This window comes from Vipera berus, assembly GCF_964194415.1.
Source record: "Vipera berus genome assembly, chromosome: W".
Lineage (NCBI taxonomy): Eukaryota > Metazoa > Chordata > Lepidosauria > Squamata > Viperidae > Vipera > Vipera berus.
Window position 1 is genome coordinate 54,024,712 of NC_138210.1, and position 25,739 is coordinate 54,050,450.

At 44.5% G+C, this 25,739-nt stretch overlaps 1 protein-coding gene across 1 annotated transcript; it reads left to right on the top strand.

The window, feature by feature from the left end:
• The first annotated feature begins 366 nt into the window (after positions 1 to 366).
• Positions 367 to 22,511, top strand: LOC308676052 (transmembrane protein 143-like). The gene is made up of 7 exons (XM_081341760.1): positions 367 to 964; positions 3,966 to 4,073; positions 7,937 to 8,131; positions 12,111 to 12,247; positions 18,992 to 19,271; positions 21,095 to 21,302; positions 21,415 to 22,511. The coding sequence occupies exons 1-7, from the start codon at positions 770 to 772 to the stop codon at positions 21,561 to 21,563; spliced, it is 1,272 nt and encodes a 423-aa protein (XP_081197886.1). The 5' UTR covers positions 367 to 769; the 3' UTR covers positions 21,564 to 22,511.
• Positions 22,512 to 25,739: the final 3,228 nt, after the last annotated feature.

Consider the following 25,739-nt stretch of genomic DNA (forward strand, 5'->3'; position numbering starts at 1 on the left):
GTTGATGGGCAAAGAAGTTTTACCCTTTGCGGCTAGCTGTTTTCAATTTTTCATCTCTGCTTTATGAGGCCAGTTTAGCTCACGACAAAAAAAAATCGACCTAAGCCACTGCGCAAGCGCACGACGCAACGTGAAGTTCCCCGGGAATAGCTAAAAGATTAGAATTGAGGGCGGAAGAGAAAAAGAAACATTGTGCGCATGTGCCACCAAATTAAATGTCAGGCTTCTATTTAAAGGTCAGAGCTCGTTGCTCCAATAGTGGACTTTTTTTTGGGGTGGGGGGGTGGGGGTGGGGTTGTCGTCAGAATTGGGTCTGTAGTTGAAACGGGTTTTTTGTTTGTGTGAAGAGGGAGAGAGAGAAAAAAATAACCTGCTTGGGTTGTAAGTTGGTCGGGGCCTTTAATTTCAACATTTCGGATATAGGCTGATGATTTTTACCCGTGACTTTTTAACCCCTGTTGTTCTGTCCTGGTTGTGAGCTTGCTTTCACATGCAATTGCGGGTGCCGGTAGTGGGGAAAGTACCTCGTCATTTGTGCATGGTACCTCCATGTTAACTGAGCACTCTTTACCTGCAGCTTATCAAAAAGATCGATTTGCTCTACTTGATTTCTCAAAGCTTTCTACATTTGCTGCTTCAAAAGGTGCCTGCTGCAGCTCTTCAAGCAATGTGGTTGCAAAATGATGTCAGTTTGAGGAAACTGAGCCAAGGAAGATAGATATGACTTGTGCTGCCATTTTTTAACTGTTAAGCTTTGGACTCTCCCAGGATGCTGAGCATAACCCGGTTAGCCCTGGGGACCAAGATTATAGGCTTGTCTTTGCGTGGCAAGGCCTCCCTTGCTGCCACGATGGTGAAATATCGGAAGATGTGGAAGCCAACAGAACCACAGAACTGGGCAGTGGATTATCAGGAGAAATACATCCCGTTTTCCAAGAATCAACTGGTTGAAGCCCTGGTAAAGGTAAAAATAGGCTTCTATGTCAGTTCCAACTTCCCTTGAATGCATTGCACAAAAGCAACATTCACAATCGCCCCTCTCAGCTTTCAAAATATTTCATGGCTCAAAACAGCATAAGCAAATTTTAGAACGTGCGGATAGTGCTTGGTGAAATCATAGAAGCAAGCAAAAGGTGTCACCCCCTTCTCATAGACAACACAAGCAGTAATAGTGTGAAATGTTATACGGTAATTTATTGTATACTGGTTTACTTGATGTGCATGATGTGTTCAGATTCCAAAATTTAGTTTCTTTTGGCCCAGTCAGTGCTTGCTTTAGTATACCAAGTGTTTTCTTTTGGCAAATGATCTGCAATCTTGGTTGCAGAACCTATTTTTTTCTTCATCCCAGAGCTCTCAAGGCAGGTCCCTTGCCTGTTAAGTAGGGTCTGTTTCATGAACATGTGGAGATTGAATTAAGCCAATCTTTAAAAATCTTTCCTGATGGGGTGAAGTTTCTGAAGTGGTCAGATGGGCCAAATGGGACGGATGAACCTTTGGAAGAGAACATTCTGAAGAGATGAAAACGCTTCTTGAGACAAAAGTGCTGTTCGTGTGGAAATTGAAGAGTAGAGGAAACCATGATTTTAAATTTTGCTAAACAAAAGTAAAACAAATGGAGGAAAAGTATAGTATGTGGAGAGGAGGAGAAGGCAGTTATCCTATGTATGATGAGTGGCATGGCATGAAAAAAAATGAAAGGGTGACAAATTACAAGCTTTTGTAGGAAGGAGAAAAGGATATAAAAGGGAATGAAAGAGAAATTCTGGTTACAATTGGTAGTTATCTAAATGCCTGGATGGTTGATGAACAGCAACATCGTAATGTTGCCCTGGAAGCCCTTTGTGTCTGCTTTGATCATTTGATGTTTAGGATCTTTTATCATTAAATCGTAAAATACTGTACATTTTGCTCATTTAACATGGGAAGGCTTGTAATAGACTCACTCTGCAAAGGTAGAATGGCCTTTACTAGACAGAAGCAGTCCAGATACTGAGCACAGATTATAAAAAGTTGACCTCTAACATCCGGAGTACATTGGACAACAGTGATCTGGAGAACATGAAGTGAATTCTTCTGAAGTATCTTTACAACTAGGCAGAGGGAGATTACACAGAGTGTAAGCCCTTTGCACTGTAGACCTGGATTAGTGCTCAGTTATAATGCTTATTTTATATATGGACAAATTCAGGATAATGATCCTGCCATATTTACGTATCTTAGTAATGGTGTATGAGACTTATAAGGATTTTTTTTCTTATCCAGAAGTTCTTTACTGCCAAATTGGCCACTTTTACTATAGTCATGGATTTAAAAAGTAGAGAAACATAAAAGTATGAATTGGAAATCTGAAGTCTGTTTATGAAATATTCCATTTTTTCTCTCATTGGTGGAGACACAAAGCATATAATTGAAGATGTAAATTTCATTACAGGTAGTCCTTGACTTATAACCACAGTTGGGCCCAAAACTTCTGTTGCTAAGTGAGATCTTTGTTAAGTGAATTTTACCCCATTTTATGACTTTTCTTGCCACACTTTTTAAGTGAACTACTGCAGTTGTTAAGTTAGTAACATGGTTGTGAAATGAATCTTGACTTCCCCTTGACTTTGCTTGTCAGAAGGTTGCAAAAGGTGATCACATGACCCTGGGACACACTGCAACCGTCATAAATAGGAGTCAGTTACCAAACATCTGAATCTTGATCACGTGACCCTGGGGATGCTGCAATGGTCGTAAAGTGTAAAAAACGCTCATGTCATTTCTTCCAGTGCCGTTGTAACTTCAAACAGTCATTAAACGAACTGTTGTAAGTCGAAGACTACCTGCTTTGTTAAAAAGATGTTTGAGCTGCATGTTGCTATTGAATCTGTTAAAACATATGGCTTTAGAGAGTTGTCTTATGTCAAATCTGTATATATATCCTAAACTGTTATAACTTCAAGAATATCAAAATATTTACTACTTCGTACTCCTTTTAATTGGATTTTTAAAACGTAACTTTCTGCATGCAAAGCATGTATTCTGTTATTGAACAGTGGTAACCTCTCTAATAGATAGAACTTCACAATCTGGCATTCTGCACAAATATTCCAAGATACATTGATGACTAGAAATGTTAGCTAACTATCCTGTTATCCCAAAATTCATCTGTCGAGATGGAACTCTAAGAAGAGGCCCATACCTCAATGAAATTTCAGACATGCCTATTGAAGAATTTAGGCTACTTACCATTGTAGACCAGTTCTGAATTGGGGAAAGAGGAATTCCCCAGTAGCTATGACTGTAAAATTCCTATTGTGGGTAATTATTGCAGGTCACGTTCAAAAACATTTATGTCAAACCAATTCTAAGCTGTATTAAAGAGAAGTTGCTGGAAATAAATGGAAAACTATAAGGATAATGGTTCTGCAGCAAGAGGATAGGCCACTAATTCACAAGTACAGAGATGGCAGTGCACCAAACCCGACTAAACAGTTATATTTATGGGTAGTCCTCAACTTACAACAATTAATCATTTAGTGACTGTTCAAAGTTAATGGCACTGAAAAAAGTGACTTATGACAATTTTTCACACATTTGTAGCAGCCCCACGATCATGTGATCAAAATTCAGATGCTTGGCAATTGGTTCACACTTATGACTGTTGCTGTGTGATCACCTTTTGCGACCTTCTGACAGGCAAAATCAATAGGGAAGCCCGATTCACTTAACAACTGTGTTACTAGCTTATCAACCGCAGTGATTCCCTTAGCAACTGTGGCAAGAAAGGTCCTAACATGGGGCAAAACCCGCTTAACACATGTCTCACCTAACGACAATATTTTGGGCTCAGTTGTGGTCGTAAGTTGAGGACCGCCTGTATTTTGGTACGGTACTACCCAAGGAACATCTCATTAAACCGACTGCTTCTTATTGACCATTTTAGGGATGAACTGGGTTGCCTTTTCCCCCCCTTTTTTCAGGAGTTCCACTCTTCTAGTCATGAAGAACGCCTCTCATTCTTGCAATTTGTGTCTCAAGTGGACTCGTCCCTTGTACACCGTTACTACTCTGTTTTGGAGCAGCTACAGGTAGTTGCAAACTTTCTTTTTTGCAGTCAATTTATAAAAAATGTTCCAGTCTATGCAGAAGATAGCAAGGGAGGTGGTGGCTGTTAGGACAACAACTGTTAGTAAGGGTGTTTAGTATTACTGAGTCCCCCCCAAAAAATATTTAAATGTATTTTTTTTAAAAAAACAACAACGTAGCATTTTGCCATTTTTCTAAATAAAAATAACCCCTTGCCCAGTAGAATGGCAGAGAAATGCAGGTATCTGTGTGTGCCTCCTTGGTTGGGTTGTCTGACTTCCTTTGCTAATAACATGTAGAAGCTTCCTCTTCCTTATAACGAATATGGAAAGGCAAAAAAATGGAGAAATTGATCTATCCTCTCCATCTATCCTTCCTTTGTGAATACAAAGTCATGGCAACTCATCTCAATCTCGAACATGGGTCAGATTGTAATATAGGCAGTCCTCGATTTACAACCCTTTGTTTAATGGCCATTCGAAGTTACAGTGGACTGAAAAAAAAGTGACACACAGCCAGTCCTATCACTTAACGAGCATTGCAGCATCTCGGTGATCAGAAGATCAAATATGGGTGTTTGGCAACCAACCTATGGTTACAATACCTGCACTGTCCCACTGTCATGTGGTCGCCATTTCTGTCCTTCCCAACCAGCCTCCGATAAGCAAAGTCAAGGGGGCAGGGGGCTGGATTCACTTAACAACCGCATGACTCACTTAACAACTGCAGTGACTCCCTTAACCATGGTAAAAAAAAAGGATGTAAATTTAATTGCCTCACTTAGCCGTAGAATCTCATTTGGGGTCATAAGTCCCAAGACTTCCAGTAAAGCCATTTCTCAGTCACAAACTGAACCGTGATTTGCAGCATGTTAGCGTATTTTAACATTGGTCCAGTGTGTTGTCTGAGTCAAGACCCAGTAGCCATCAGATGCATTATGAGACACTTGCTCATCCCAAAAATGTTTATAGAGTGTGGGAATGTCTGCAGCTGCTCCATTAACAACATTTCCCGTCAGCTTCCACACTCTGTGGTGATTTTGTTTTGAAAATAAAAGAGCTGGGGAGAATTAGCTCTCCCGCGTCTTGCAGGTTACACTTCCAATCCTGAGCAGCAATCAAGATTGGCATTTATTTGCTTGCATGCCTGACCAAAAATTGAAATACTGACCCCAAAGGAGATGAAATCATAAACAGTGACCAGCATAATTTTCTGTACTCCAGTGTAGGGGGTCTCCAACTGTGGCAATTTTACGGCTTGTGGAAGTTGGACTGTGGACTGTGCTGGCTGAGGAATTCTGGGAGTTGAAGTCCACAAGTCGTAAAGTTGCCAAGGCTGGAGACCCCTGCTCCAGTACACATTTACCGCATGAGAAATCGGAAGGAGAGTGGTAGGCTCTTTCCCGACTTAGCACATTAAAGTTTATGCCCTTTAATAAAATGTGTTACTGTAGTCAGAAACACATGAGTGTCAGTGCAATGTTACCTTCCTATTCTTGATTGGTGAAGAAAAATCTGCGTTCTTTGTCCTTTCAGCATGGAAACTAAAGAACTGGTAGAGAAAAAATGGAATACAGGTAGTCCTCGACTTACCACCACAATTGAGCCCAAAATTTCTGTTGCTTAGCGAAACAGTTGTTTAGTGAATTTTGCCCCATTTTATGACCCTTCTTGTCACAATTCTTAAGTGAATCATTGCAGTTGTTAAGTTACTGTATTTTCCGGCATATAAGACGACCCGGCGTATAAGACGACCCCCGACTTTTAAGAAGATTTTCAAGGTTTTTCGTCTTATACGCCGGAAAATACTTACATGCCAGTTGCCAAGTGTCCGACACAAGCCCGATTCAGCCCCGTCTGATGCAGATGGTGCAAAGCCTCCCTTTTGAAGCCCAAAGGGGCTTTTCCTTCCACCCACCCATTTGAGAGCAAATTTGCAGACGGAGCAGCCGTGGGTCTGGAGCCAAGCCCCGCCCAGGAGGCGGTCAGCCAGGTGGGCTCGGAAGACGCGCTGGAGAGGCGGCCTTGGGGCGGCCATGCCGAGGCCGGCTGGCGAGGGCCGCTGCGTGGTCTGCGGGCGAGAGGGGCGCCAGGCCCGCCAGAAGTCCCCGGAGGTTCCTGGAACTTGGAACGGCCTGGCGGCAGGCGGGCGCTCCCTCCCCAGGGGGGATGCAGGGGAGGCGTCCTGCGGGGGGGGGGATGGTGCAACCACCCCACCAGCGCCTGGGGTCCAGCTCCACCCCACGGAAGGCGGCTCTCGGGCCCCTGCAGGGAAGAGGGGCTGCTGGGGGGGCTCTTGCCTTCGAGCTCTGGCCGGGAGGACGCCTCTCAGCCCAGGAGGCTCTTCTCAGGGGAGGGCGCGGGGGACACACAAAAGGGGCCGTTTCACCTGAGGGCTCCTAGGCCTTGTGGGGGGCGGCGATTTTGCCAATTGCACCTGCGCATACAAGACCCGCAAAGGCGAGAGCGGAGGGCCGCCCTGCCCTCCCTGTCCGTCGCAGAGGAGGCTAAGGCCCGACTGGCCCCGACGGCCCTCCCGCTGCTCCCGCGCTTCTGCCGGCCCCCGAGGTGCAGTGTTTCCCGGGCGGCAGGCAGCACCAGAGGGCAGCCGCCACCCTGCCACGGCCGGCGCCCCTCCTGCTTCCCCCCCAGGCCTTGAACTTCTCCCATTGGGCACAGGGCGGGGCAGCTCCGCCCGCCGCTTCTCACTGTCGGCCGAGGTGCGCTCGGCCCGGGCTCCCGGTCCCTCTTCCTGGCCGGCTTCCCACCCTGCCCCTCATGGAGCTGGACTGGGCGTGCAGCCTCTCGGTGTGGCTGCTTTTCCTGGGCAGCCTGGCGGTGCGGCTCCTGCGCTCGGACCTGTTGCTGAGCCGGCGGCTGCTGCTGCGCGTGGGGCTGCTGGCCGTCCTGCAGGCGCTGGGCCAGGCCGTCCTGCCGCTGCCTCTCAGCGCCGCGCTCACGGCGGCTGCCTGCTGGCTCGTCTCGGCCAGCACCGCCCGGTGGAAGCGCATCCCCGCGGGGGGAGAGTGGTGCTGGTGACAGGTGAGTCCGGCGGGCGCGAGGCCCTCCCCTCGGGCCAAGAGCCGATGGGCAGCGCTGCCTTCGCATGGGGAGAGCCGCCCGACGCTCCCGCCCAGCCGTGTCCCGGAGCCGCGCCGGAGATAGCTCAGTTGCGCGGGGCGGCCCGGCTTTGCAAGAATGGGGACGCTCAACTGATTTATGTTTTTTTTCCGGCGTATAAGACGACCCGGCGTATAAGACGACCCCCCAACTTTTGAGAAGATTTTCATGGGTTAAAAAGTCGTCTTATACGCCGGAAAATACGGTAGTCACACGGTTGTTAAGTGAATCTGGCTTTCCCACTGACTCTGCTTCAGCGAAGGTCACAAAAGGTGATCACGTGATCCTGGGACACTGCAACCATCATAAATATGAATCGATTGCCAAGTGTCTGAATTTTGATCACGTGACCATGGAGATGCTGTAATGCAGGGCTCCTCAAACTTGGCCCTTTTATGACTCGTGGACTCCCAGAATTCCTGAGCCAGGCACACTGGCTGAGGAATTCTGGGAGTGGAAGTCCACGAGTCATAAAAGGGCCAAGTTTGAAGACCCCTGCTGTAATGGTTGTAAGGGTGAAAAATGATCGTTAGTCACTTTTTTCAATGCCACTGCAACTTTGAAAGTCACTAAAGGAGCTGTTATAAGTCAAGGACTACCAGTAATGCGTTCCTTCTACTTGTTCACCCACTGTTGCTGTGATGATGATTTCAATAATAAATTGCCCATGGTGACCAGGGATAGAAGAAGTATGCTGTATTAATACTCACTGTATTAATCTTCCCACTTATGCCTTCCCCTTCTAGACACTCTATACACCTATTGATCCTGATCGGGACACACTGCAGGAATTCTGTTTGACAGATGCCGAACGGTTAATAAAAGAACAGGGAGTTTTGGCCAAGATGGAACCACTGTTGGATCAGGCCAACTTCAACAAGTTGTCAGAAGAAGCACTGGCTTATGCACTAACTGTCAATCACCCTCATGATGAAGTCCAGGTGTGGCCTGCAATAAAGATCACCCCCCACACACACACTCCACCTTTTTCCTTCAGGTGTCCCATCTGTGTCGTATGTGATAGAGGATGAAGGGGTCCTGAAATGGTAAAAGAAAGTTGACATTTTAGATACCTTGTGAATTTTCCTTGACCACACCTCGTGTAATCTCGGTTGTTCAGGTTCTCTTCCTTGCAGTGGGACAGCTCGCCGTGGCTAACTCGCCACGGGACAGTTCCTTACAAGACAATTCAACAAGTACAAAAGATAAATCAATTTCAATGAAACCATGGCCAATAACAATAGTCACTTCAGAATTACAAGTTACAATAATTTCAGTGAAAACGTGGTCACTAATTAAAAAAAAATGTAGCTGAATGAAATGATTGATACAGTGTTGAATTGTCGTGCAGCAAGTTGTCCTGCGGCAAGTTGGCCATGACAAATTGGGTGTGGTAAATTATTCTAGACCCCTCTTCCTACTCTCATGTTTTCCCTGATGGTTTTCTGTTTGTGTGGATCATTTTTATTTATGATTTCTCTGACTGCAATCAGAAATGGAGAGGTTTTTGCTTAACAGTGTCATTTTTCTCAAGCCAAGGCCTATTGGTTTCCAGCACTTCTGTCTTTTGAGACTCTTATAGCTTAAGGGACATGGTGGCTCAGTGGGTTAGGACGCTGAGCTTGTCGATCAGAAGGTCAGCAGTTTAGCAGGTCGAATCCCGAGTGCCGCGTAGCAGAGTGAGCGCCTGTTACTCATCCCAGCTTCTGCCGACCTAGCAGTGCGAAAGCACGTAAAAATGCAAGTAGAAAAATAGCGACCACTACGGTGGGAAGGTAACAGCGTTCCGTGCGCCTCTGGCGTCTAGTCATGCCGGCCACATGACCACGGAGACATCCTCGGACAAGCGCTAGCTCTTCGGCTTTGAAACGGAGATGAGCACCGCCCCCTAGAGTCGGAAACGACTAGCACGCATGTGCGGGGGAACCTTTACCTTTACCTTTTATAGCTAAAATGCAAATCTTATCCCTTTCCCTCACTTTTAAAGTTTGGTGAAGTGGGGTTTTCTTAGGCTGGGGTTATGCACAAAGACAAATTACAGGAGTGGAACAAAACCCTAGAATTTCTTTGGATGGTATTGGATCTCTCCATGCCCACAAATAAAAATTTCCAAACTTCTCAGTATTATTCAGTTTTTTGCTTTGCCTTACTTTAACCTTGTCCAGTAGGATATCTTTTGAAGGCAACTAAGACACACAGTTTCTTTCCCCTATAACTGGTCTAGTGCCAGTCAAAAAGTCATCACCAGGATATGAACGACAGCTTGTTTGTGTTCCTCAACCGTCATAATTACAAATGACCATATTAAGAGGCATGTACTGAAGAAATGCTGGAGAAATGTTTGGCCCTTTTCTCCATAGATTTGTCTTTTAGCTTATAGCACCATCTAAAGTGCTGCCTATGTTGTGCCTTATTCATAATTAACATGTAGTTCCTTTATTAGAAAATTATATGTTGCCCATTATATTTACAATTTGGGGCATCTTACAAGATATCGTAAAACATTGCTACTATCTATTAAGAAATGAAATGCAGTTAATGCAGTAATACATACAGACTACAAAATTCTTTCTGGCTAGTAGCAGGATATCTTGGCTGCTAGGGATCATAATCTTTATTTTTTTGAGGCAGCAGGTAAATGCTGAATGGTATTAAATCTAAAGGAAGACTTATACTTTTTTTAAAAAAGTTTTCAGCTGGAAAAAAAGCATAAATTATGTATCTTAATAGTTTGCTTCCAAAGTTTGATAGTATGACTTGAAGGCCACAAAACAGAACTTTGGGGATCACATTCAGTTCATAGTTTGCCTATCCTTTGGTAGATTCTGATTTATTTATTTGTTTGTTTATTTTTGCATCTGTTTTGTATTTGCTGAAAAAAAACACAAAATGTAAGAAAAATTAAAGAGCCAGACAAATGGTTCTACTCATATATAATTTGCCTTTGTGCGTAACCCCATCCTAAGAAAATCCCAGTTCACCAAATTTTAAAAGAGAAGGAAAAGGGTAGGATTTGCATTTTAGCTGTAAGAGTCTGAAAAGACAGAAGTGCTGGAAACGGATAGGCCTGGCTTGAGATAATGAGACTGTAAGCAAAAACTTCCCCATTTTAGATTGCAGTCAGAGAAATCACACATAAAAATATTTACATTAGGCATAAAATTCCTATTATAGATGTACGGTCCTGCCCTGCTAGCATGCAAGCATGTAATACATATGCCTTGGCATGTTGGGTTTTCTCTTGGGGGCGGGGGAGCATGTAGTTACTATTATCTTCTTCACAACCCATCCTGAAACAGCAACAAAAACCTTAGAACAGGGGAAGTCAACCTTGGCTCTTTTATGACTCGTGGACTTCAACTCCCAGAATTCCTGAGCCAGTCATGCTGGCTCAGGAATTCTGGGAGTTGAAGTCCACGAGTCATAAAAGAGCCAAGGTTGACTTCCCCTGCCTTAGATATTCCAGTGTTAAAGTGATGTTTTCAGCCTTAACCCAGCAATATTTGACAGCCACTACAAAGTATATAACATTTATTCCTGTTATTTTGGAGGCAGTCAGGTGACCCATTGAACCTGGGATAAGCCTGAATCTATTGGTCACTTCAGACTGGGGCTAAGGCTGACCTTTCCTCTCAGATCCGTGGTGTACTTCACCAAGGCCATAATAGCGTAGTATTTTGGTGATTGAGAAAATCCACCCCTTTTAAGCCAGATTTGCCTGTTGTAAACATCCCCTTCTGGAGTTTACAGATCAGCTAAAAGTTGCCCAATGGCTGGTTCATAGAACTAGTGAAAATACAAGCCATTGTATTTTCCTTAAGCGATCTAGTTCAGTGTAGTGGTTAAGGTACTGGCCTGGAAACCAGGATACTGTGAGTTCCAGTCCCACTGTAGGCATGAAAGTCAGCTGGGTTATCTTGGGCCAGTGTTCTGTTCCAGCCTACGACCAGCCCTGTTTGAATGTCAGGGACAACCCCTTTTTATAGTCAACAGGTTGGAAAAAACCCAACCAAATTTATTTACAAAGAAATCAAAAGTTCAAACAAGAGTTAAACAGGAATAACAGACCAGGACTCTAGCAGAAGATCTTTAAACGGTTGCCTTCAGCAACCAGCACCTCCCACACCTTCCCCTTTTATTAGCAGTCCCAAGGCGTGGCTTCTCATTGCCTTCTCCTCCTCTCACTGAGTTGCCTCATTGTCTTTATTCTGCTCTGCTGGATTGCGTCCTGCTCCTAACATCCCTGAATAGATCCAGCTGTGAATAATCTACATCCAATACCTCGTGCTCACACAGCTGAGTCTGAGGAGGAACATGACGGGAGGGGCCAGGCTGAGTGTCCTGCAGTGCATCAAAGCCTCCCTCTGACACCAAAGGCTCTCCAAACCCCTCCTCCTCCTCCTCTTCAGAAGCATCAGACTCAGCTGCCGGTACCACAGGCTGACGCTGAATCACAACGCCAGTCACTTTTATCCCAACTCACTTCACAGAGGAGTTGTTGTTGGGAAAATAGGAGGAGGAAAGAGCATTATGCACTGTATGTTTGCCCTCTTGAGTTACTTATAAAAATAATAAGCGCAGGATAAAAAATAAGTTCACTGTTTCCCAGAGCTAACAGGTGCTGTGAGAGGTAGCAGGCTACAAACCTGGCTCTCATTTTTACCAAGTACTGCTCAGCAGAGTTGGGAAGATACTGGATCCTGACATGCAGTTTGACTCAATGTGGCAGAAGCCCTCTTTCAGCACATAACTGGGGAGGTCTACAGATAAGCAGACCTGAGCAGGTGACAGGTATTTACAGTTGGTTTCAGCAGTAGTGTGGTGATAGATGGCTTGTTTCCCCATCGCCGTGTAATGTTCAGAATGTGGGAGTCCCTAATAACTTGCATTTTCATGGCAGTTCTGGCTTCCGTTCTCCAGGTGACCGTGAATTTGGATCAGTACGAATACATCACCTTCTGGGCTCTTGGCCAACGGATAGGACCTCTGCGAGTGATGGCTGCAACTCGAGCCCAGAGGACGGGCTTCTTTGGCCCTGCTCGGATTCCTGCAGACAGGCAAGAAAAAAAATGGTCTCCTTAGTATCTGTTGCCACCTGGAGATCCTTTTGGGGGCGTATTCCCAAGACCCGGCCTTCTAACAGGTCAGATTTCTGTCCATCTAGGTTGGTGTTACCTACTTTGTCTTAAGAAGAACAGTGATGGAACAGACCATAGACTGGCATTCTGGTAGTCTGAGTAGGACCTTAAAAGGACTCCACCACCAAATATTGAGAGCAACTTTGCCCTCAAGGTATTCCTCTGCCACTGAATTCGGAAGTATATTATCTCTAATCTCGGATGTAGCCTAGCAGCCATTTTCTTCACCTTTTCAAGAGGGCCCAGCCACATCTTTAAGAAATCAGTTGCATGGTTTGGTGAATTTATGCAGTTCTCTTCCTGTCTCATAAACCTGAAGCTCTTTCCTTGTAAAACTGTCACTGAGCTGTGGTCCTTCCACCCAGTTTTATGTGCTGTTGTAAATGAGATGCTGTAGATGGGATGCTTTACAACTTGGAGGGAAATGCTTTATGATTTCTGAGTGAAATGTTCATAAAATGAGCTTACTGATCTTTTTCTTGAAATTTCTGTGGATAGGAGACTGAAAAATATATTCTCCGGGGGGGGGGGGAATGAACTCTCTTTCTTGGAAGTTAAACGTTTCCATTCACATTTCTCTGTGCATCAGATGCTAAGATTTACCTGCGGAAGCTTTTTTTAGGACGTTCTAAATCTGAGCTGCTTTTGGGTTGGCCAGATTGTGCTCCTTTCCATCATCCCTGCTCTGACAGGGTTTGATCACTGCATCCCAGTTCCTTTAAATCAACGTTTCTCCAGTTCAGCAGCTAAGATGTGTGGCTTTTGGCATGCTGGCTAGAATATTCTGGGAGCTGAAATCCACATCTTAAAGTTGCTGAGGCTGAGAAACATTAAAATGTATACGGCACTCAATTTCCAACAACTCTGTGGGATGGTGATACATAAGCTTGCATGTTTAATTTATTGTCTATAACCCAGTTCTTAACTTGTAACAGTGAGAAGATGTATCTGTGAGTTCTAATTCTGCCTTAGGCACTGTGGACTTGGAGTAACATTAAGCCAGTCACTCACTCTCAGCTCTAGGAAGAAGAAATCAATGGCAAATCACTCTTGAAAAATCTTGCCAAAGTAAAAGGCAAGGCAGTTGCCAGGAGTAAAAAAAAATGGACTTAAAGGCACAAATAATAAAAATGGAAGGGATATAAAAATGTTCAAAGTCCATTCTACCCCATTACAGCAGGATGGCAATGAATGTGATGGCCTAAGTCAGGGGTAGGCAACCTTGGCTCTTTTATGACTCGTGGACTTCAACTCCCAGAATTCCTGAGCCAGCATGGAAACCTCTCCCTTTCTCCTCAGCATGGCTGGCTCAGGAATTCTGGGAGTTGAAGTCCACGAGTCATAAAAGAGCCAAGGTTGCCTACCCCTGGCTTAGATAGAAAGTTATATTCCACCAGGACCCTCCTACTTTTTGCCAGCTATTTTTATAAAAGATTGCATTGATGCTGATATATTATTACTAGGCATAACAAAATACCATATTGCTTGTTCTTCATGAATTAACATAGCAAAATTAACATAGCTTGACATAGCAAATTACCATACTATTTATTTTATTTACAAATTATGGCAGATTTGGTCATGCTTGACTATGATTGTCCAAATTGATTAAGGATGCCACGCAACCTATGACATTTTTGGCATGCGATACTGCAGGACGTTTCTGAAGCAGAATAGATTATGGAATGAAATCATAAAATGAAAAATGAGATTTGCCAGATAGGTTTCAGTTTTTCAACTATGGAAGGTTTCAACCATAGAGATGACAGTTAATTTTCAGCAATCGAGTTGGTTAAATACTTTTAGTTTGCATCTTAACAAGAATAGAAGTCTCACAGAAATGTTCCCAGTTTTCCACATTGTCCCATTCAGCTTTGAGGAAACATCATTCAGGGGCAAAGATATTTGGGGAGAAAATTATAATATTTTTATTATTGTTGTTATTAATTTTGTGTCTATCCTATTCTTCCTCTTAACGGGATGGAGAGATTTGGCTATAATCATTTCATCTTTTGTACAAACATTTTTTTTCCAGTTGTTTGTTCCAGATTTTGGCATCCTCCAGATCAGGGGTGTCAAACTGCCGGCGGGCCGGATGCGTCATGAGGAAACCGTGCCCACCCCATTGCCGGCATTGGAAAAAAAGTCGCGATACGTTGCGACATGTCACGTGACGTGGCGAGTTTGACACCCCTGCTCCAGACCATCTGTATTGGCAGTACTGTGACATTTTGTGACGCATAATAATCTGCCCTTGTTTTTTTTTCAGAGCTCTTGTTATCAGAACCCCTCAAGACCAAATCTGAAAGTTTTTGTCAAAAGGGCAATTGGGTTACTTCCGTGCCAATAAAATACCACTGCAGGTAGTCCTTGTCTTACAACAGTTCACTTAGTGACCATTTCAAGTTACAGCAGCACTGAAGAAAGTGACCAACGACTGTTTTTCACACTTATGACCGTTTGCAGCATCCCTATGGTCAGGTGATTTACATTCAGATGCTTGAAAACTGCCTCGCATTTATGAGAGTTGCAGTGTCCGGGAGTCATGTATTCCCCTTTTGCAACCTTCTAACAAGCAAAGTCAATGGGGAAGCCAGATTCACTTAACAACCGTGTTACTAACTTAACAACTTCCGTGATTCACTTAACAATTGTGGCAAGAAAGGTCATAAAACAGGGCAAAATTCACTTAACAACCGACTTGCTTAATCATAGAAATTTTGGGCTCAATTGTGGTTGTACGTCGGGGACTACCTGTTCAGTTGTGATACTATCTAGAAACCAGATAAGCTGGGATATTGTTTTTATGTTAAAGAATCTTTCTGCACTCTGTCTTTCTATAAATTTGGAATTGTCACCTCTGATTCCTCCCAGTTTTAGGGCTAATGCACTTCAGTTTGGGGCATATTCCTTGATTCAGCACATTTCCTTCTGCAGGACAAAATGTTTTCAATGTAGAAGTCAGGATATGAATTTCATATGAATTTCATGGGGGACCATATCAAAATCTGCACAATATTCCACAGGTGTTACAGCTGCATATTGATAGAATATGCTCTTCTGTAGATACAACAGTTGCATCAAGGCTTTCCAGATCCTTTTATTCTTAAATAAATTACCTATTCCAGCTCCAGTTCAAACTTACCTCCAGTGCTAGATTTATTCCAAGATTCTGTCGCACTATTTTACAATGGATGTGTCTTTACCAAATTGGGGGTTCAGAGTAATTTTTATTTATTTTATTTTAATTCCATTTATATCCCGCCCTTCTCCAAAGACTCAGGGCGGCTTACAAGCTTAGCAGTAGTAATGGTATGGTTATCAGTACCGAATGGTCCCAGTTGAAGATCCCCTTAGAGCAGGGGTAGGCAACCTTGGCTCTTTTATGACTTGTGGACTTCAATACCCAGAATTCCTGAACCAACCATGCTGACTCAGGAATTCTGGGAGTTGAAGTCCACAAATCATAAAAGAGCCAAGGTTGCCTACCCCTGCTTTACTGTAATGGAGCTTCTGGTGATATGGAAAGCTCTCAAAACTTTTGGGGTTCCTGACTTGGTGGTACTTATCCACTGACAATACAGGTTGTCATTGATCCCAACTACCATTTATCGACTGTTCAAAGCTACAACAGCACTGGAAAAAAGTGACTTAGAATCCAGCCTTACAGACCATTGCACCACCCCCAGGATTATGTGATCAAAATTCAGGTGCTTGGCAACCAGCATGTATTTATGACGGTTGCCGTGTCTGGGATCACGTAATAGGGACATGTGAGCTTCCCAGCCAGCTTCCAACAAGCAAAGTCAACGGGGGAAAGCCAGATTTGCTTAACGACCACATAATTCAAAGTGATTTGCTTAACAGCCGTAACCAAAAAAGGTCCTAAAATTGCTGTGACTTAACAGCTGTCTTGTTTAGCAACGAGAATTCTGGTTCCAATTGTGGTCATAGGTTGAGGACTATCTGTATCATTCTTTTATTTGAAATCTCTAAGAGGATTTTTTGTTTTTGTTTTTTGGCATTCTCTTGGCATTCACCCTGTATTGATATTTTAGCTTGACGAGGCATTGACCTGGAAGATTCCACATTTTTATTGGCACTGGTCTGCCCCCAAAACTTATCAGTTTCATTGCACTGAATGTATAGCAAGCGATTTAATTATCGTGTCTACTATATCAGAGTTCCCCAACGTTTCCGGCTTGGTGGACCGGTGTGCGGGGAGAGGGAATGGTTTGCACAAGCGGCTGGCAAGCTTCCTCATGTGCACACAGCTTCATTTCTGCGAGCAGTGTGCACGCACGCCTGCCACTCACGCAGATGGAGCATCCACACAAACTCACCCACTGCTTGCGCAAGCGAGCCCTCGTCAGCCATTTCCACAGCCCAGTTGCACACCCCTCATGGCCCACAATTTGTGAACCCCTGCGCTATATAATTCTCCACTGTCAGCACATTGTCAACTCTCTGCCATGCTAGCTGGTCCCTCATGTATTGCAGCTCTCCTAGCTATCTCATGCTTTGACATGTGCGAAGCTCCTTGGACTGCATTGGCAGCTTTTATACAGGTAGTCCTCGAATTACAACTGGTCACTTAGCAACCGCTTGAAGTTAATAACCCTCCCCCAAAGTTACTATGATTCACTTCTGAAATTACATCTGCTGCAGCATCTCTGTGGCTGTGTGCCCTTACGATGCTGCAGCACGCTCCCCATTTCCTTCTCCATCCTGCCCCGCTGGGTCCCCACACACACACTGGGCCTGCTTTGCCACCCCACTGTCATTCGGCATGCTCCAGCCTATCCCCTGTGACTGATTGCTTACTTACCTTTTAAAGAACTCCAGAGTTCAGGCGGTCTGGGTGGAAAAGGAGAACAGGCCACTTCGTTGTGGGCAATGCAGCACAGTCCCACAAGTGGCCGTCTTTTTTCTGAGTGAAAAAATAATGCTGACACAGCTGATGCTGGCAGACCTAAGGCTATCATTATTGAGAAAACAGAAAACCCAAAGCTTTGCCAGCGTTATTTTTCAGGGGGATGAGTAGGAGACCCAAGAGACTTTGGGGACCCCAAGGGGCAAGAAGCGGAGCATGGGGTATCTTGGGGTGTGAGGAGGCCCAAGGCAGATAGACTTGTGCCTGCAGTAAGCCCCACAGGGTCTCCCCCAGCCCTGAGGCACTCCATACTTCACTTAATGACCTGCATGATTTTTTTTTAACAAATGCATCGGGGAGAGCAGGAATGGGAGGGTCATTAAGTGAGGAGATTCACTTATGGCCCACCTGACTTTGACCGTAATGGGCAGGCTCCATTACTGTTGTAACTTAAAGGCTACCTGTAAAGCCTTATTTTGAATGAGGCATTTGGAAGGCTAGAGGTGTCTTCGCAGGCAGTACCTATCCTCTGAAAGTAAAGGTTGTTATTGTGATTGCGTAGCTGCAGTTCTCTGAATAATGACTTTGATTTGTGCAGTCCTGTGACCCACTTTCTATCCTGTGTAGGCAGCCCCCCTACTATAGCTATTTGTCCTGGCCTGAAGGTACTGAGGTAAAATGATGGGAAGAGCATTCACATAAGAGAGGGGACAGTCTAGGACAGGGGTAGGCAACCTTGGCTCTTTTATGACTCATGGACTTCAACTCCCAGAATTCCTGAGCCAGCAGCCACCATGAGTCATAAAAGAGCCAAAGTTGCCTACCCCTAGGACACCAAAATCGTCTTAGCTCTAGAATGTTCTGAACTAGATTGTATAAGCACATGGCCACCCTAGCGTGTGAATGCCTTGATCGCCTCTCAAAAAACCAAAATAACTGGCCAGCAATGTGTTGGTTTAAATATCTCGTTGCGGAATTTAGAGCTTTGGTCGTGGAAGTAAAGGGGTGGGAGAGAGGAACCTTGAAATAGCTGATCAGGGCAGCCATCTTCTTCAGATGGCTTAATTGCATTTGTTTCCTCCACAAAACCAAACACAACCTTCCCAATATTGACATTTTTTTAATCCCATTCACCCCCAGTATCTTATGCAAAGACAGTGAAATTACGCGACTGCTAGTCCTCGACTTACAACGGTTCATTCAAAGTTACAATGCCACTGAAAAAAAGTGACTTACGACCATTTTTCACACTTCACGCCCATTGCAGCATCCCCATAGTTAAGTTGCTCGGCAACTGACTCACATTTATGACAGTTTGCAGTGTCCCAGGGTCAACGTGATCCCCTTTTTGGGACCTTCTGACAAGCAAAGTCAACGGCGAAGCCGGATTCACTTAAACAACCGCGTTACGAATTGGAACAACCGCGGGGATTCACTTAGCAACTGCAGCCAGAAAAGTCATAAGATGGGGCAAAACTCACTTAACGAACGTCTGCCTTAGCAACGTAACATTTTGGGCTCAATTGCGGTCGGGAGTTGAGGACAACCTGTAGATTTTTAGCTTTCATCCCATCGGTTCCTATGGAAAAATGCCAACATTCGGGGAGTTTTCATTTTCCTCGATAAGATTTCAGCCTTTTAAAATGGGTGTTTATTTTGGGGGGGGCTCTGCCAATAATCGTCGAGGAGTTCTGGCAGACCATGAATCCTTGGCTCACATCTGAAGAGTCTGCGTCCGCTTCCCTAACGTCGCTTTTCTTCCGTTCCTCCCCTTTTTCTTTCCAACCCAGGCATTACTTCAAACGGGTTATAGTGGCTGCCCGAACCAAGAATGGCCATCTGGTGCTGAAATGCTTTAAGGATATCCCACTGGAAGGTCTGGAGCAGCTGCTGCCCTTGGTCAAAGTCCGCACCTCCATCTTCCACCGAGCTCTGCTCAACACCATGCTGGTTGTGAGCGGCTTGGCCCTCTTTGTGAACGTGGGCATGGTGGTGCTCTCCGACCTCAAGATAGGCACCACCACCCTGCTCTTCTTCTTTGCCGCCTTGATGGCCTTCCGGGCTTGGAAGGTAGGTCCACCTCTGGCGTTTCCAGCAAGTCGAGAGCCGTGAGCCGATAAACATCCTGCTCCGACCTTCAAATTAATTAAACCCGGCAATGTAACCTTTTAATAACTTTCCCCCTTTCGGTAACACAACCGGTTATAATTCATAGGCAATTCGTGAAGGAGCTCTTTGGGGGCTCTGGGCTGAGGAGATGGAGAGGCACGATTACCTTTGTAGGAGCAAGCTTAATTTAATTGAGGTTCTTTTAGGGCAGTAAAGCAGTCTTGGCCTCTATCCCATGCAGCTGTCAAGAGCGTTATGGCAGAACACATGTCTTCTGCTCAGAGAAATCTCGTCTGGTACGGCTGGGGGGCGGGGGCGGGGAAAGGCTCTTTTTTCAGCACACGGAGAGAGACAGCTCTGAGAGAGGAGGTGTTTCACTTCCTGTAGAAGGAAGATTTATGTCTTCCTGCAGACATTTTGGCTTTCTTTGAATAAATGTATCTGGGAAGGGAACCCAGACCTTGGTATCGAGGTTTGCATGGGACGAAAAACGGATAGCTGCGAAATGCTTTTTTTTTTGATGCAGAGGTAGGTAACTGTTTGAGGGCTTAAGCTGCCCTTAACTTTTGGGGTTGAGAAAAAGTTGCATTGTGATAAATGCAAAGGAGACAGTGTCATGCCTTGCTTAGGACTGGGATTTTCCTGGTTTTTTTTCTTTCTTTTTTTTGGGGTCTGTTTGTTTGTTTTTATAGGACTTTCTTGCAAGAAGCAGCAGGCTGAGGTTTCTCCGTGCCTTACATTTTTTAGGGTTTTTGTAATAATTTCTGGGGTTCCTGCTTCATTGGCAGGAAACGATGCTGGCAGTTTTCTCCATTCTTGTCCCTTAACTTCGGCAGTAAAGATTGGCTGCTCAAAGGGAGGGCGTATTGGCCATCGGGACCCAACTTTAAGGCACTTCCATATTGGAAATGTTGATAAACATTTTACTAGCATATCATAGGTATGTGGTTTCCTTCCCAATATGTTACAGAGAGGTGTCTATTCTCTCTGGCGTGCTTCCTCCAAGAGGCCAGGATCTCAATTTTTTTTTTTAATCCCATTTATATCCCGCCCTTCTCCGAAGACTCAGGGCGGCTTACAATTTTAAAGCACAAATCAATGTGCTTAGCAATAGCCTTCATTCTATGTATATGCCTGCTTATTAGGGCTTTCATACACCCCCCAAGCGGCATTATTACAAAGTCAGCTTAATTGCCCCCAACAATCTGGGTCCTCATTTTACCTACCTCGGAAGGATGGAAGGCTGAGTCAACCTTGAGCCTGGTGGGATGCGAACCTGCACTAATTGTGTCTCTCACGGGTTTGACCCTCCCCTCCCCCACACTCCTAAGCAGCCAAATACTGTACAGAGAGTCCTCGACTTACGACCACAATTGCGCCCCAGATATTTGTTGCTAAGTGAAACGGTTGTTAAGTGACTTTGCCCCCTTTTACCATCTTTCCTGCCGCGCTTGTTAAGTGAATCACTGCAGGTGTTAAATTAGTAACACAGCTGTTGTATGAGTCTGGCTTCCCCTTGGACTTTGCTGGCCAGAAGGTTGCAAAAACTGATCACGTCACACACACACGCACACGCACGCACACAGACCCTGCCCTGTCATAAATACGAGTCAGTTGCCAAGCATTTGAATTTTGGATCCACGTGACCGTGGAGATGCTGTAACCGGTCCCAAGGGCGAAAAACGGCCGTGGCTCACATTTTTCAGTGTCGTTGCCACTCTGAACAGTCACTGAATGAACTGTTGTACGTCGAGGACTGCCTGTGTTCTGCGCTGTTTCCTTAGGTCTTTGGCCAGCGGAGGAACATCCACTCTCTCGAACTGGTCCATATGCTGTACTACCGCAGCACCTCCAATAACGCGGCGCTTTTGGATGCCCTCACCCTGCGGGCCCAGGAGGAACACGCCAAGGAAGTCATCTTGGCGCACAGTTTCCTCCTACGGTGCCGCCACCAGCAACAACAGCAGCCCTTCTTGAAGGGTGTTGAAAAAGGTAGGGGCTGGGATAGGCAGGCCAGAAAGCAAAGTGTGTGTGGGGGGGGGCCTTCTCTGAGAATCGGTTTCCGCTCCAATGAGGTCTCTGACTCGTCCTTTTGCGTTTGCAGACTCCAATCCTGTTGAACATCTGAGGAAACAGGTTGAGGCTTGGTTGCGCCTGCGCTCCGGGCTGGAAATTAACTTCTGTGCCGAACGTGCTTGGAAGCATCTCAAGGAATTGGAAGTCAAGGGAGCAGCCCATCCTGTCATTGGATAAGAGCTTGCTAGGGTGGTTTTAATTGGTGTTTGGGGCTTCTGAATCGGCCTTGTCCCTGTGGTAACGAGCAGGCGAGGTTTTGAAGGGGAGAGGATGTGAACCTGATTTTTTTCAAAGCATTAAGAGAACTGTGCCCTGCGGTGTAATTACTTGTACCGGGTGGATCCTTGGAAGCTATTGGATTTCAGCTCCTGAGGTGTGATTCCTTTAACACCAGATCTTCTTCCAGATTACCCTGTTGGAAATGTGCTGTAATGTTAACATTTGCCTACTACGAAAATACTATTTGGGGTACAACATTAGACCTCATTATACAAAGCTATAATGCACCTCAGATTCTCTCCTTTGCAGAGAGGAACTTTCTTGCTTTTAAAATATCAGCACTTTTTATTAGACACGCTGCTTTTTTTTCTTTTTTTCTTTCCCCTTCTTCCTTTGAGCTGTTTATTTTTTCTTTTCCCCAAGGAACGAGTGGAAGCAGTTTAACATTTGAAATGAGCGCTGTGCAAAGCAGTGAATCTCTTTTGCATTTAGGGCGAGATGGGTTTTTAATATCATGTGCTAGCCCGCTGGGGGCATTTCTGAAAAAATATTATTAAACCCCTTCTATAGCACTTTGAGTTGCACAGTGTACACTTAATGGCAAGCTTGAAAGCCATATCGCATGCTAGGTTTCCTTGCTTTATTTGTGGGTTTTTTTCCTGCCAGTTTTACATAGGTGGCACAGGATGCTTTCCATCCTGTGTGGTCCTGAACAAAATAGCAAGTTCAGGCTGTTGTACGGAGGGGGGAAAAATGCGATAGGTAAGTTCTGAGTTACTGGAAGAACAGAACCCTATTCCTCTTGGTCCAGTAATTGTTTACACTATTCGCTTCTCAAAATTGAAGTCTGGGAATTTGCACACAGCTGAAGGGGACGGTGGATGCACTGCTGGAAGACCAGGTCATAAAAAGATTGTCCTGGGGAAAATCTGTGTGATCACTAAGAATTGACAATAACTTAATGGCATAACTATCACATCAAAGAAATTCTTGGGTGCATGAATTGAGGCGTTTTCACTGCCGGTGAATCTGTTCTTATTCTACCCTTAACGGTGACTCTCTGCGTATCTGGCCTTTGTCTATATGGATTGGTAGTTGATGTATGTTGAATGCTTGTGTGCGTGTACTTTATTCTGAAGAGTGTTCTTGGAACAGGTGCAGCCTTGTACACCTCTAGCTGGAAGACCTGAAGCCCCTCCCAATTCTCTTTCCCACCTTCCTTTGTCTCAAAGAGAGCCTCTGTATTCTTTCGGGGAGTTGCCACAGAGAAGCATATATCAGATTTTTTATTCTGTCCACACAAGTGAGATTATGACAGAAACAGCAATCTAAATTGTCCTTAGTTTCTATTGAAAGGTCAATCATAGACCATTCTTTTTTTTTGCCTCAAGATGAGTGAGGAAAATGTACTCATCTGGTCTCAAGAGATCCAAAAAGTAAATACTTCGTGGTGTAATGATTCAGTTGAGAACATTTCCATACTGTTCGCTTGGGATCCTGCAAGGAGACCAATGCTGCTATCTAGTTACCTTCTTTCAAGATGCTGACCGAAGTGATTCCAGGGTGATTGCCTATCTCAGGGGTAGGCGACCTCGGCTCTTTTATGACTCATGGACTTCAACTCCCAGAATTGCTGAGTCAGCTGACTCAGGAATTCTGGGAGTTGAAGTCCATGAGTCATAAAAGAGCCGAGGTTGCCTATGCCTGGCCTCTCTGGATGGAGGTAGGAGGTAAGCTTCAGAACAGATAGCTTTGGTTTGGCTTTAAGCCTTGAGCTTATCTTGCCAATCACAAAGTCAGCTTCTCCGCTTCCACCAAATAGGAATGAAGTCACAGTTTGTGGGATATATAGAAAGGTCTCTTTCTTACGTGCAATAAACTTGTTTGTGCCTCTCTGCATTTTCCTCTCTTCCGTGTGTCTGGTTACGTATGGTTTGCTGAACCCGAAGGTGCTTTTTCAAAAGGCAACTGGACTTCGTTTTTCCTTCGAAGACGTTTCACTTCTCATCCAAGAAGCTTCTTCAGTTCTGGTTTGCTGAAGTTCTCAGCACTTGGAATTTTGGGAACATGTTGTTGTGGTTACAACTTTTTTTTTGCCACAGCTGTTAAGCAAATCCCTGTAGTTGCTAAGCAAACCATGTAGTCGTTAAGCAAATCTGGCTTTTCCCTTTGGCTTTGCTTGCAAGAAGCTGGCTGATCGAAAATGGCGATTACATGACCCCAGGGCATTGCAACCATTGTAAATGCATGCTGTTTGCCAACCACCCAAATTCTGATCACATGACCGTGGGGATGCTGCGACGGTCATAAGTGAGAGGCTTAGTAATAAGTCACTTTGATCAGTGCCATTTCAACTTTGATCAATCACTAAATGAATGGTTGTAAGTCACGGATTAACTGTAACCTGTTGTAGGTACGCTTCCGAATGGCATATACCAGGGGTGTCAAACTGCTGGCCCGCAGGCCGGAAGCCTCATAGCAAAACTGCGCCCACCCCATTGCTGGCAACGGCAAAAAAGTCATGATATGTCGTGACATGTCACGTGACGTTGCAAGTTTGACACCCCTGGCATATACAATCCATCTTCCCTTCAGCTGTTAGAGAAGAAAAACATAATACTTTTGTATAAATACTACTTCTCTGAGAGCTCAAGGGAAGATACACCATTTGGAAGCATTTCTAGTTACCACTGGGGATCAAGACCTAAAGGGCTTATAAAACTAATGGATTGTATGTTGTCATCTAAGGCATGATGGTGAGTTCAATTCTCGGTGGAGGGTTTAAAAATCAAGAATAATATCTGGCTACCCATATCTAAAGACTCTCAATAAAAATGAAACTGATCATGTGGTGTCTCGTGGTCCGTATAAGTATCATAGGGGCAGTTTCTTTTTGATTTGAGTTGGCAGGTACTCAGCCCCCAATAATACCCTTATAAGATATTATATTAGAATTTGACATCGGGGCAAAACAATGGTTGATTTCAAAGCAATAACAGCTCTGCCTTTTCCTCAACAAAGGCAGTCCTTGTTTAATGGCCATCTCCTTTAGCAGCTCTTTGCAGTTCCAACAATGTTGAAAATGTTTCCACACCCTGCTTAACATTTGCTCATTAGATGTTGGTTTTTTTTTAAAAGAGAGAGAGAGATGAATCAACTTGTATAGGTCAGGGGTAGGCAACCTCGGCTCTTTTATGACTCGTGGACTTCCAACTCCCAGAATTCCTGAGTCAGCTATGCTGACTCAGGAATTCTGGGAGTTGGAAGTCCACGAGTCATAAAAGAGCCGAGGTTGCCTACCCCTGGTATAGGTGTAATAAATGGACGGATTGAGTTGAGCTGCTTCCAGGTCTCTTAAGACGTGTAAACCTTACATTGTGCTTTGATGCCACAGGTGAAATTGGTTTCTTCCAACATTCACCCACATGGGAACACCCCCACCCCCCCCACCCCCCAAATATGCCAAACCACAATTTATTTTTAATAGTTTGTCAATTCCTACTCTTACTTCTTGCAGAATCTTTCAATTTCTAGTCTTCTCTCTACTTGGCTCTCATTATTTCCTCCACTGTTGCACGTCAATCTTCGCCTGACCTTTTTTTTATTGAATTGTTCTCTCCCAAGCCGGTAGAATGAGCAAAATCTAAAATAACCCTTTGGAAATATAGTATGTGTATATGAATATATTGCTTTTTGTCAAGAGGTAAACAGAGATTCCTGGTTAGCACTTGGATGGGAGACCACAAGTAGATTCCCGAGCTATAGACTGGATAGTTGAAAAAAGTTGATGTGGTAGTAGCAAAACTAGCCATATTGCTGTCAAGAAATTATAAAGTCAAACTGCACAACTTGAGGGAAACTGCAAGCATTAACTGCTATCAGATCTACCCCTAGATCAAAACCGCTGCGATTTAAATCTTGTGATAAGACACATGATCCCAGCTTTCTTTATAGCAGATATAAAACAGAGGCAACTTGTTTACGTTGGTGAGGTGATCTTTTTATCTGAACCTCTGTCCAAATTATTAATAATGGTTAACATATTTTTGCACTGAAGAACAACAGATTGGGATGGAAAATTCTACAGAACAAACAATAATTGCATTGTATTACTGCCTGCTTGTTTAAAGCAAT